At 34.6% G+C, this 12,792-nt stretch overlaps 2 protein-coding genes across 2 annotated transcripts in view; one reads left to right on the plus strand and one right to left on the minus strand.

Annotated features, from left to right (window-relative positions):
* The window catches only part of tnc (tenectin), a 110,521-nt gene extending 107,616 nt beyond the window's left edge, over positions 1-2,905 (plus strand). Inside the window, exon 7 of the mRNA XM_089634892.1 lies at positions 62-2,905. Within this exon, the coding sequence (XP_089491018.1) occupies positions 62-164 (103 nt within the window). The 3' untranslated portion in view covers positions 165-2,905. The remainder of the gene's footprint in view (positions 1-61) is intronic.
* A 2,741-nt stretch (positions 2,906-5,646) lies between these two features.
* Positions 5,647-9,393, minus strand: Ubc7 (ubiquitin conjugating enzyme 7). The gene is made up of 2 exons (XM_089634893.1): positions 9,259-9,393; positions 5,647-8,990 (listed from the first exon to the last, which is right to left on the minus strand). Exon 2 carries the CDS (start codon positions 8,981-8,983, stop codon positions 8,477-8,479), a length of 507 nt encoding a protein of 168 aa, XP_089491019.1. The 5' UTR covers positions 8,984-8,990; positions 9,259-9,393; the 3' UTR covers positions 5,647-8,476.
* Between the last annotated feature and the right edge of the window lie 3,399 nt (positions 9,394-12,792).

Raw genomic sequence — 12,792 nt, forward strand, 5'->3', positions numbered from 1 at the left:
CAATATAATTTTAGAATGTCTTTACCCACGTGATTGATTCTAATGGTGTAAATTGTTTCAGATGCGGAAGCGATGGTCAGATGAAATGCGACCCCAAGGTGTGTACGCCGGAGCCCATGTTGAGACAAATGATCGCAGTGGCCGCCACATCGAGGAGAAGGTGAGCTGATATGGAGAAATCCGATCAGCCCACAGCCCAACTGTGATCTTGAGTGTGTGTAAAAGACAAAAAAATGACAATGTTATAATAATGATGTGAAAAGGAGAAAAAAGATACGAAATTAAAGAAGAATAATTGTAGTGTTTTGTTAAAGTGTTGGAAGGTGCGATGAAGAAACAGCCAGACATCAGAACGAGAGCACAATTTTAGTCTGATTTTGAATAAATTCAGCGAGAAACAAGAACCGTGTGCAATAAACAAATGCTGTGAACGGAACCACAGCCAATTCGTTTCTTCCAGCATTTGTTCATTTCACATCTTAACTTTAATCTATACATATGTATATAGGAACGAAAACAATTTATTTTTCAGATGATATATAAATTTGTGCTTTAAAGAAAAAAATGGGTTGTGTTGGCATTTATTTTAATTTGCGATAAATTGCTTTACAATGGAACTATTGCTCAAAAGGAACAGTCAGTTCATAACTCAACCCAGAACTGCCAACTGCAGTTTGCATTAGTGTTTATTTTATTTCTTTGATACATGGGTGCCAAACATTGAAAAATTCAGTTTTTTTATGTATTGTAATTTTAAGTGGAGGGAAGCAAGGAGACTTTGTTTTTATATCAACTAGACGTGTAGAATCGGAGACTTTTCCTTACTTACTTGGCTTACCGCTTCGTGTATATCGCCGATAGTTCTTGTCTATAACGACCAGGTCAATTGTGCTCCTTAGTCCTTTTTATAAATTGTTTTTATCCATTAATTTACCTAAATTATAATCTAGATATGAGTGACTGTCCATAAGAAGTATACAAGAACTGATACAAAGTCCTCTCCCGAGGATTAGGATGGGGGAAGGAATGGACAATGAACCCGAGTCTAGGATGTCCTAGTGTGTGTGTGAGTGTGAGCGTGTGTGTGTGTGTGTGTGTATGTGGATGCATTCTACTCGTAACTACATCCTTATGTTTGCACCAAACAAAGCTGCACATTAGTTTTGATTTAGTGATGTACTGCCAGACTCTGAGTTGATGAGAAATATCACAGTTGTACTACACTTGTTGTGGCTTCACTATGTGAGTGGAACACTCCTATGACACGACATGACGTATGAAACACCAATGTACCCTTTGGGACATAGTCGACAGTATTGATAGCATGTCAGGACACTCCACCGCTGCGTGTGTCTCGAAATGCTGATCAAAAAGGTTATTCTCTTTGACTGAGAGTCATTACTTTTAATTTTAATTGTAATATTAAATATACAAAATTTTATAATTTTCTATTTTAGTTTATTCAGACGCATGTTATGTGAATTTGCCAATTTTTTATTTTAAACATATTGTAAGCAACTTGACGGTCGTACAACCAAATAAGTCCGAATTGTTCGATTCGCAGAAATCCTCACAAAAAAATTTGCACATATAATTATTGTTTTTATCGTGTTTCTATAAATAATTCTGAATTTCAATATTTAAATCATTAAAAAAAATTATTCTTGATTTCTGCTTCTTGAACATTTGGACGATTCAAAATAAAGGTTTTTAAAGTCATCAAACATTTGAAATCAATAACCCGGGTTGTGCGACCAAACCGAGAACAATATTTAATGAATAGTTGTAAGAATCTAGTTTTACTATAAGTAAAATAATTCTAGTTAGATCTTGTAGTATTTATATTATATTAAAGAAACTACATAAATATACATACAGTAAAACATTGGTCACTTTTGTATTCAAATTATTACAAATATATCAAATAAGTAGAGAAGAATTTGAAATTATCTAAATTCACAAACCATTTTGCATTTTCGTAAATTTTATACATTCTAGATCTGTATTAAGATATTATACATAAATGCACAAATTGTGATTCAATCATTAATGAAACTTAATACTTAGTAATACACAATATGTCAATTTTTCACATATATGCCAGTCAGTTAACTGTTAGCCAGTGGAAGGCAAGACGCCATGTAAACGAGTTATTACATATTATAAATAAATATATATCTTTTAGTAAAAATAAATAATAAAATACATAGGATATCACATGAAGTGTCCTTTTTTTATACATCTGATAAATAAACATCTTTTTATGGAAAACAATAAAATAAAACCTGTCATTTTATTTATTATTCACCAAAATATAACTGTTTATGTAACGGTTATAATCAACAAATAATTCAACAACTTGTTAGTGGGTACCAATCCACCTGACTTGAACACAGCACAATTTCAACGGCTATAAAACAGAGTTGTTTGTCTGAAAAAGAAAACATTCTCAATTTTCTTCGTGAAGTTTGTAAATGATTACGTAGGTACCAATTCACCTGATTCCAAGACAGCACAATTTCACCGGCTATATCGCAGAGATGTTTGTCTGAAAAAGTAAACATTCTTGATTGACTTTGTGAAGTTTGCATCGCTTCTTCTGCGTAGAGATTTTAGGAGTACACAATTATATACAGCTTGAAACAGTATTTCAATAATTTGCTATGGATCATTGAAACGACTATAACAAAAAATACTTTATTTTTATAGTGAATACCTCACAAGAGTCCCAACTGCTCCCGTCTGGAGCCAGTGAGACTATGGCATCCCCAATTGGGGGATGTTGTGATGCTGAAGGTAAGTGGGGAAGGGAAAGAGGAAGGTGGGGAAGTACCTGGCTATTCAGATCTAGTCTCTAAACACGGCTAAAGCCATTTGGAGCAACGTTTCAATTCTGAATGGTGGTCTTACACCAGGGCGATACTGGTAGTATCTTCCACTCTGGAACGTGCCGCAAATATACTATATAATATTTTAATTAATTAATTGTAAAATAACACAACTTAATCAAATAAAATTTATTTGCGCACGCCGGGTTCGAACCCGCGACCTTCGGAATGGCAGTCCAATGCGTTACCACTGGACTATGCCGGCCGTCATAGTCCAGTGGTAACGCTTGACACTGTATTCATTGTTCCCTACTTTGCAATACAAACCTCAAAGAAAACTAGTTATATTATAAAACCAATGATTGAGAGGACTTTGCCCGCATTTGCCAAATACGCATACTATTTGGGACGAGTACCGCAGTCCCAGGAACCATTTATTGGATAACCTACACCTCTGCTATTGGTGACTTAGCCGGGGTGCCTGGGTTCATGGGGTGAGGTGTGTCCTGGCCTCTGCGGCGAATGTGCCTTCCCGAGGGAGATCCTTTAACTTCTCCAGCTGAACTCTCTCGATCCAACGCCTCGCATCGCAGTGAGAGTGATGGAATCATATGTCCGTCCCTCACTGACACACTAACCCCCAGATCTTACGAATCGTGGATTTCTATAGAACCAAATAAAACTATGGAAAATGTAATATGTTATACAGTTACTGAGTCCAAGATATGATTTGATCAGACTTGATCTGAGCAAGTTTCAACATTAAAGGGATGTACCATTGATAGCCTCTTTCTTATTAACGGTGCATGTAACAGAAAAAACAGTTACAACTCGCATGCATTGAAGATTTTTAACCCATGTGCGCAACAATTAATTGTGCATAATGTTTTTTCAAATTATAAGAAAGAATTTCATGTTTAATGAAAATATAATTATTATTTATAATTTAAACTTATTATACATAATAAGTTTACATATTAAGCCAGGACTTCCCAACCATCCTGTTACCATTCTCACCTTTCCCTCCCCGCTACCTCCAGCCTCACAACTTTCCACGCTTTCACTGAATCTAGGCATTTGAAACTCTTGTGCGAAAGCATCAAACTTACTAATTTCAGCTGTCGATGCTTGAAATGTGAAATTATCTCAAATTTGCTTTGAATTTAAGGGTCATTTTCAAAATTAGAACTGCTTTGTATGCAGAATAATTATTCAGACAAGTGATAGAGTAGGAACCTACCTATATTATAACAATTAACAGAAAATTCTTTTAACACACTTTAATCGGGAAGAGTAGTTCTACCCGTTCGGTCGATTGATGCTTAACGTTGGGAAGGGTAGTTCTACCTTCTGCGCCCGCCTCATTTCAATGGCAGAAAAGAAGAAATTATCTGATGTTTTTATATGAACATTATATACCAATCTCTTTATAAAGGTCCCAACTATGTGTACATAATTATCAAATTGCAATGCAAGTCTTTTTTTTGAATTTATCTTGGAGTCTTTTGTGTACATCGATATTTCAACTAAAATGGCCATTATTAATGAACACCTGACACTTGATAGGTATTGCGTTTGAAGATCAACGAAATAAGTAATTTAGATAACATATTCTGTTATTCTAATAATTCAATTCCTGGAACCAGGGTTTTTATGACCATGAAACCCGAAACAAATCTTTCTATCTCTGTTCCGCACCCACTCAACTTCTAGGTGCGAGCGAGAGGAGAGTGTCGAGCATTTAAAAACAGCAGGTATCGGCAAACACAGTTAGGCGGACCATAATAAATATTTATAAGTGCGTGCCAGTTTTTAAAAAGCAAATTGTCCTACGGTTGTGTTCCGAGGAGATAATATTTATATTTGCTTTTTCAAACCTTTCAAAATGGATTCTGAAAATTACGAAAGTGATAACGAAATCGTCGCAGATAATTTATCTGCCTGTTCTAGTAATTATTTGCCTGAATTCCATAGTGAAAGAGAAGAATCTAGTGGAAGTGAAGAAATTCCTTGTAGGAAAAGAATGTCAGTGATGCCATTACAGTTCAGTGATTCTGAAGAAAGTGATATGGAGGAAGAACAAGGAAATATTAGATGAACAATTTTTAGACGTAAACTGTAACTGATTATATAAAGGTGATTAAAAACTTAAACCTAATAGTGTATGGTGAAAAAAATAAACAATATTATGTGAGCAATACGAGAAGCATTCTACGCTAAGTGATTATTTTAAATTTCATTTGAAAAAATAACCAATATTATTAGCACGTTCCGATGGTTTTGGTCCGCTGTATCGTGCGAGAGGCAATTGCACACGTGGTATTTCAATGAGTAATAATGTGTTACTCTGACGATACTTGAGAAGTGGCAATTGTTTTTGTTTTTATAATGATTTGGGCTTGGTGGAAATATAATGATTTGTAATTTTATAAAATTGAAACCTAGTTTATACTTAAAAAATTGAACACTAATGACTCAACAATGACTTTGTTTTCGATTTATTATGTTGCATTAGAAATAATACTTGGTTTTCAGCTACAAATTATATAGCTTGGGTATGCTGAGTTAGTATGTAGAAAATTTTATTGAAATATTTCCATTATTTACGAAGATATAGCGATTTAAAACAAATTAAACAAATTCGCGCGGGACCTTTATTTTCGCCCGTTTTCAGCGGTCAGCCGGCGAAAAAATAACCCGATCAAAGTGTGTTAATTGTCTTTTTCATAATTAGTATTATAAATTCCACATCGGTCTCCTCATAGAAATAAAATTGAATACGTGGAAGGATTTATCGCAGAAATAATGCAGACACATAAAAGATTGAATAATTTAATTTAACAATACCAAATAACAACAAGAAATTAATGATAGTATAATGTAGTTGTAATTGTAATTACTAACAACAAATCGAATTATGTATTTGATCTATGGTAAAAATATATTTTATAGGGCACATAAATCATGAATTTCGGATAAAGATAACGGTACCATGGAATCATTTCTGAAACTGCAATATTATATTCTTATACAAACTGAAAACAATTGATATAGTGTATGTGGTTTAGTGAAACTTTATAGATCACGTATGCAAAATCCACAGATAGATCACATATGCAAAATCCGCAGACAGCCGCAGATGGATCACATATGCAAAATCCGCAGATGGATCACATATGCAAAATCTGCAGATATCCGCAGAAGGATCATATATGTAAAATCCGCAGATATCTGCAGATGGATCACATATGCAAATTCCGCAGATGGATCACATATGCAAAATCCGCAGATAGTCGCAGATGGATCGCATACGCAAAATCCGCAGATAGCCGCAGATGGGTCACATTCACGACAGCAATGATAATCTGGATCAGATTACAACAGCAATGAATCTTATTGCAAAGCACAAAAAGTGACGAGTCACATTGTAGCTTACCATAATTAAATTAATATTTATTTCACTATGTAAATTTAGTCTAATAAAGGTATTATTATGATTGGATAGCGTTCAACGGTCAATCAATATAAGATGTAGTATATTGTACTATCAAGTGATATTAGAAAATTTTAATATCAAGTGCGTCATTTAACGCGTGACATTTCGAAGCTAGGTGCCCCTGTACGCGTCCCTTTTTCATTGTTATCTGTTTGCAAGACAGCTGTTGTGACATCTACGTACGGTGCACGTTCGCTCGCAACCCAACTGATGTGACGTCCGCACACAATGGGTTAACATGCCTTACTTAAAATGTGTAATATTGAGAAATTGAAGGCAGAGAACATAATATTATGTATTCACATAAGGCCCCATTCTGTGTACGAATAGAAGATGGAATCAAGTCTAAATTAGTTCTAGAACAATATTAATACACTCAACCAGTATGTCTGGCGGTATATTTGATGCTGAACCGAATAACCCAATACATTGTAATATTTAAATTTTACACATCTAGTTTTTCCTTTCTAGTATGGCGACTTTATGTAATTAACTCAAAAATGTCTTACGATTCTTGATCCTACTAAAAATTCTTATCCAGCATCACATTAACGGCAAGGTACTGTTTAGAAATAAAACCAAAATATCAGCAAAAAACTACTTATTTCAACACTAGTCTTTACAAAGTATCTACTATACACAAATCTGATACTTTACAGTAGAAAACTTTCACGGTTATGTGATAAATTGTACAATATTTACAATTTATGAATGTGCAAAACTAGAATATCAATTTGTTAGGAATATACTACATGAATATCTATAACAAATGATGCAGTCATAGGTAAAAAAAAAGATTTAACGCTGTGTAATGAATTTCTGACCAAGGAACGAAGCAACAGCAAATGCCGCGAAACGTCGCTTGCAGTTGCTTCGTTCCTTCCGTACTGTTCAACACATCAGGTAAGAATACTACAAGCATTGCCTAAAACTTCAATGGTATATTATCATAGAATAAAGAACATAAGAAATGGAATATGGACGTGTTTCACGATCCAAACGTGTGACCTTCTTTGCTTAGATTTCAAATTAGTATTTCAACATCATATTATAGTAAAATAAAAAATATTATTATGAAATTTTCATTTGCAAGGGTTAGCAATACAGAGTGGGTGCTGGTATAGAACCAAAAGGTACTAAGTCAGTGGTGACGTTGGTTTCCATTCAAATCTATACGGTGACAGTATTTCTGGTATGTTATCTATTTAATGTACCGTTGTTTCGCTTTCAAAAATGTCTACATGCCAGATTTCACCAAAACATTTTTTTAAACAAAAATTTACTTCAAAAATCAAGCAATCTTGCCCCATCTCAGCTATGTGCATTAGTTTAACTGTTATTGTACAATACTCATTCAGACGTTGTTTGTTTGTTGACACATTTGAATAAAAAACTGGTAAGTTTTTTTTGCTTCTCCTGTAAAATTTGGCAAAACTCACATAGCCGGTCTTGGTCCTGCAAGCGCAATCTATATCTAGATATAACATTCAAAGTAAGACACAGAAAACTAATAGTATGTCCATGAAGATGGCCACTGTAATGCTGTCTGAAACGTTGGCTAAAAAAGGAGGTAGCGCAACGCTGCAGCATCCAAAAATAAATCACTTTATTTCTTTTGGCCGTGAAAACCTCAAATCATATCTAATAGTATTTTCATCATTGAAGACACTATCAGTGACTCTCATACAAAAATTTGAAACATAACAGATTCAGTTACATCTAAGGACGGGTTGTTTCGGAGAACTTGAACAATTCTTCAAATTTCAAAGTTAATTTCCAAGTTCTGTGAAAGATATCTTTAAGTTCTGTTTTTATTTCAGTTCTGTCAAGCAACTAGCCTATAAAGATATAATAACAGACTTCGAATAGGACTTTTACAGAACCCGTAAATGAACGTTGAAATTTGATGAATTGTTCAAATTCTCCGAAACAACCAGTCCTGAGTGTTTTCACTAACATTGTTTTCAATGATTAAAATATTACAATTCGAGGTTATATCATTAAGTTATTCCAAAAATAAAAAATAAACATTATATTATCATTTCACCATTAGAAAAACTAACATATAGATCTAATAGTTATTTGAAATAGTATCACCTTGGAATGGTCGAACCAAAAGTGGCCGAAAATAAAAGAACGAGTAACTTGAATTTTATTCCAACGGCAACCCCAATGTTTTCCTCACAGTATTCTGGGCTCTTCTATTGAACTGTTCCCGGTCTTCTCTCCACATCTTAGCTGCATCCACATTGGCACTGCTTTCATCATTTGGTTCAGCAAGCATACTCACAACTGACAGAAGGATTTTTTCTATACTCTGTACAGGAGACCATCTCTCTTCACTGCTTTCATAGCCCATTGGGTCATCTCCTGGTGCGTGAAGAATGGATATACAAACTCTCCCATCAGAGTAAATGTTTGGGTGGAACATTTCACAGAGGAACTGCATCTTGGGAGGGCTTAGAGGATAATCTGGAGGTAAAACGAGTTTTGCCGGAAACACTCCTCCTTCAAAGCAGGTGTCTTCAGGTCCGGTAATCAACGCCTCCCATTCAAAGAAGTTCTCTTCGTTTGTTGGACCGGCGAGGATGCCTTCTGGAGGATTCAGGGTCAGTTGTTTGTATTCCGCCATGAGGCGACGCAATGCAGAACCTGCCATTGCTGACCTATAAGGGGAAAAAATAAAAACTAATTAACATAATTAAACAGATAATTGGAGATCAACAAGGATTCAGTTTATAAATGCTGGCAATACGATATTAATTTCAACAGAATCTTATAAATATTAGCAGTTGTTTGCTTGATAAAGCATTGTAAATATTTTATGTGAATTTGACATTAGTTACCACAAGCACGATAAATGAAAAAATAAATTCATACTAATATTCGTAGGTTGAAAGGGATTGCGATAATAAGAGATTATAAGTTTATTACCTTAGTCGATTATCAAAATAAACTGAATTTTAAAGGTATTTTCGCTCGTTTGACAGTCCAACAACGCAAAATCACAAAATGAAAATAACCATAGACGATAGAAGACAGAAGACGACAAGCAAAGCGACTACAGGAAACTGTCACTTCGACCCCTTAGAAAATGCTGTGCGATAATAAACTTTTAAGTCTTCTCATTGAAGCATATTATCGCATAACATTACAGTGTCAGATAAAACTTTGTTACTCTGAGGGATCATTTAGGAAAGTGTCGAAATTATAGCGCCATCTATTTGCAACAAAGCGAAGCTTCATGTAGAGTTCTTTTGAAGATTTAAAAATGATTACCAACCCAAATCATTTTAGTGCGTAGAAAACGCTCTAGATGGCATTGATGTAACAAAATTACGCAAATCTTATTTTTGTAAGTAATTGAGGCTGAAACTTAAATTTATTACCATAAATATTGTAATAAATTTAATAAATCTGGCTTGGAATTCCAAGAATCCTTTTCTGATATTGTCAATATTATTATTATAAGACACAAAAAAAAACATATCTACAAACATTTATATTTTGAATATCTTATAGTATTATAATATTACATACACTGATATTAATTTAACATAATATATTATGCAGGAAATCCGGGGGGCGTATTTCCTCCTAGATATGAGGTTTTGTTTTAATGGGAGACAATACTGCCTTGAAACACGCACGGGTTTCTTACGCTAATTTTCTTTCCAAACCCGTGTTGAACAAAGGGAAATACGCGTCCGGGGGTAAAGTGCGCTAACTTCAGGAAAAGTTTTTTACGAAATTCCACTATTTATTTTCCCTTAAAAATATTTTTTTACTGACGAATATTTATTTTCCCATACAAAAATTTCAACTTTTTAACCTTAAAAACTACCTCAAAACTTTAACTCAATTTTTTTTCTTCTTTTTTACTTATACTATCTATCATATAGAATCATCTCCCCGAAGTTAGCGCACTTTATCTCCGGACATCCTGTGTTGTCAACATCTTACCTAAAATCTCAAGAAATCATTGACAAGATAGATCTTGTCATATTTTTTTATTGTGTTTAGTGATTATGGAAAAAAAGCGTTCGCCGTCAACTTTAATAATTCAAATGGCTATTCTTTAATCTTAATTTAAATTTATTCACCGCAAAGGGACATTATTCAACTCAAAAGGTGTATTAAAAATAATACTTATTAAATTATTCAACACAAAACCGATTATGAAGCAATTTTATTAGCCGAATTTTTATAAAGAGCGGCAAGTCTTATCGACAAATGGTTTCTTAATTTTCTCGATTTGCTTGATCACACATGTTATTAAGTCGTTAGAAATAATAGCCCTTTCTGGATTTAGTGACTATAATACCTGAACAGCCGGGAACTTCGCATCTCTACTCTTACTTCCATTTTCAAATTCACATTTTAAATAATGTTTTTATTTATCTGAATATCGCATAACAGTCCCAACTGCTCCCAACAGTCCGGAATCAGTAGGACTACGGCAACTCCAATAAAGTTAGGTATGTTCCCAGGCGGAAAGGTGTGGGAAAGTGAAGGAGATGGGTAAGAGCAGGGTTGGGAAGTACCCGGGTTTTCAGATTTGGTCATCAAACACGGCTAAAGACAAATCAAGCAATGTCTCGATTCTGAATTACGCATGCATCTACTACATAATGTAACAAAGTCAGTGTTGCTCGGTATTGTCAAGGTAATAATGTAACACAGTCAGTGTTGCTCGGTATCGTCAGGGTAATAATGTAACTTCAGTGTTGCGCAGTATTGTCAAGGTAATAATGTAACAAAGTCAGTGTTACTCGGTATAGTCAAGGTAATAATGTAACAAAGTCAGTATTGCTCAGTATTGTCAAGATAATAATGTAACACAGTCAGTGTTGCTCGGTATCGTCAGAGTAATAATGTAACAAAGTTAGTGTTGCTCATAATTGGCAAGGTAATAATGTAACAAAGTCAGTGTTGCTCGGTATTGTCAAGGTAATAATGTAACAAAGTTAGTGTTGCTCATAATTGTCAAGGTAATAATGTAACAAAGTCAGTGTTGCTCGGTATTGTCAAGGTTATTAAAATAGAGTTAGACCCGCTTTATTAAATTTCCACAGTTTATTAACAAACTGTAGGTGTCACAATAATAATACACATACACGGTGTCCGGAAACTAGTGTCACAAGCGAGAAATTGGTGAAACTACGAAAATAAGAAACGAAAAAACTAAGAAACTACACTAAAGCAGTTGTTCCTAAGGGTTAGGAGCTTGTTGCAGAAACCAGGCAACCGACGGGCGCTTATCCATTCGATACCCGTAGCACGAGTAATCGGCGCGCAAGAACTCAACTGTCGGACATCAAACTTAATTTTAAAACGATGAAAAAATTCCGTTCTTCGCAATAAATATTTTCAAAGCAGTCATAGCTTTTCTTTTTAAGATACCCCAGCAAACAATTAGTTCAACAATCAAACATAGTTAAAATAAACTTAGTTTGTATGTTTACAATTGCTGAATAGCCAGGTATTTTCCCACCTTCCCCTTCCTTATATTCTTCCCCACCAACTAATGTGAATGCCTCACAAGAGTACTAACTGCTACCGTCTAGAGCCAATGAGACTATGGTATCTCCGATTGGGGGTGTACGTTGTGAGGCTGAAGGTGTTGGGAACTGGGGAGGGGAAGGAGATAGGCAGAGGAAGGTGTGGGAGTACCTGGCTATTCAGATCTGGTCACCAAACACGGTTAAGCAACATTTCAATTCTGAATGGTGGTCTTACACCGGGGCGATACTGAGAGTATCTTAAAGTAAATTGTGAAATAATTCAAATTAATCTAATGAAATTTATTGCGCACGCGGGGATTTGAACACGCTACCTCCAGATTGCTAATCGAGAGCTTTACCCCTCGACCACTGACGCCATCAATGTTACGAAGTATTACTTTTAAGGTTATTTTAAATGGTTTTTCTCACATTAAAATATAGCTGCTATATACTATATATTATTAAATTAGTAAATTGTGATATAATACAGATTAATCATTACATTACACTCGCATTTTCATTACACTCGCCACAGCGGCGGTGTGTGGACGTATACGTAAATACTTTCGTCTTTACAATATTAGAGTATTGTTACACCGTTACTAGTATTTTGCCGCGAGTGAGGTGACTGCGGTCACTAAACCTAACCCATTATGGATGTGCTACAAATAATTGAACATATTAAACTAGAAATCTCAAATATTTCTACCAAACAGGACTCCAAGGCCAAAACTAATCTGGAAACAAACATCAAACTTCTAGAAGAAAAATGGATGCACGAAAAAACTTCATTTCAAAACGAGATTGTTTCTCTGCAAACCAAACTTATAGAAAAATTAGAAAAAAAAATTGAAAATTCAAGTTATATGGAAAAAAAACCTATGCAAGTCGACTAAAAGAAATCCCGGAATCGAAATATTCATTGATTATTAAAAGTGAAAATTCAAATATGACATCAGACGCA

The sequence above is a fragment of the Hesperophylax consimilis genome, chromosome 8 (genome assembly GCF_061612785.1).
Source record: "Hesperophylax consimilis isolate HC1 chromosome 8, BYU_Hcon_1.0, whole genome shotgun sequence".
In the NCBI taxonomy this organism is placed as follows: Eukaryota; Metazoa; Arthropoda; class Insecta; order Trichoptera; family Limnephilidae; genus Hesperophylax; species Hesperophylax consimilis.

Bases quoted from the DNA above. Each gene is read 5' to 3' on its own strand.
- Ubc7 (XM_089634893.1), bottom strand. From the start codon at position 8,983: ATGGCAGGTTCTGCATTGCGTCGCCTCATGGCGGAATACAAACAACTG.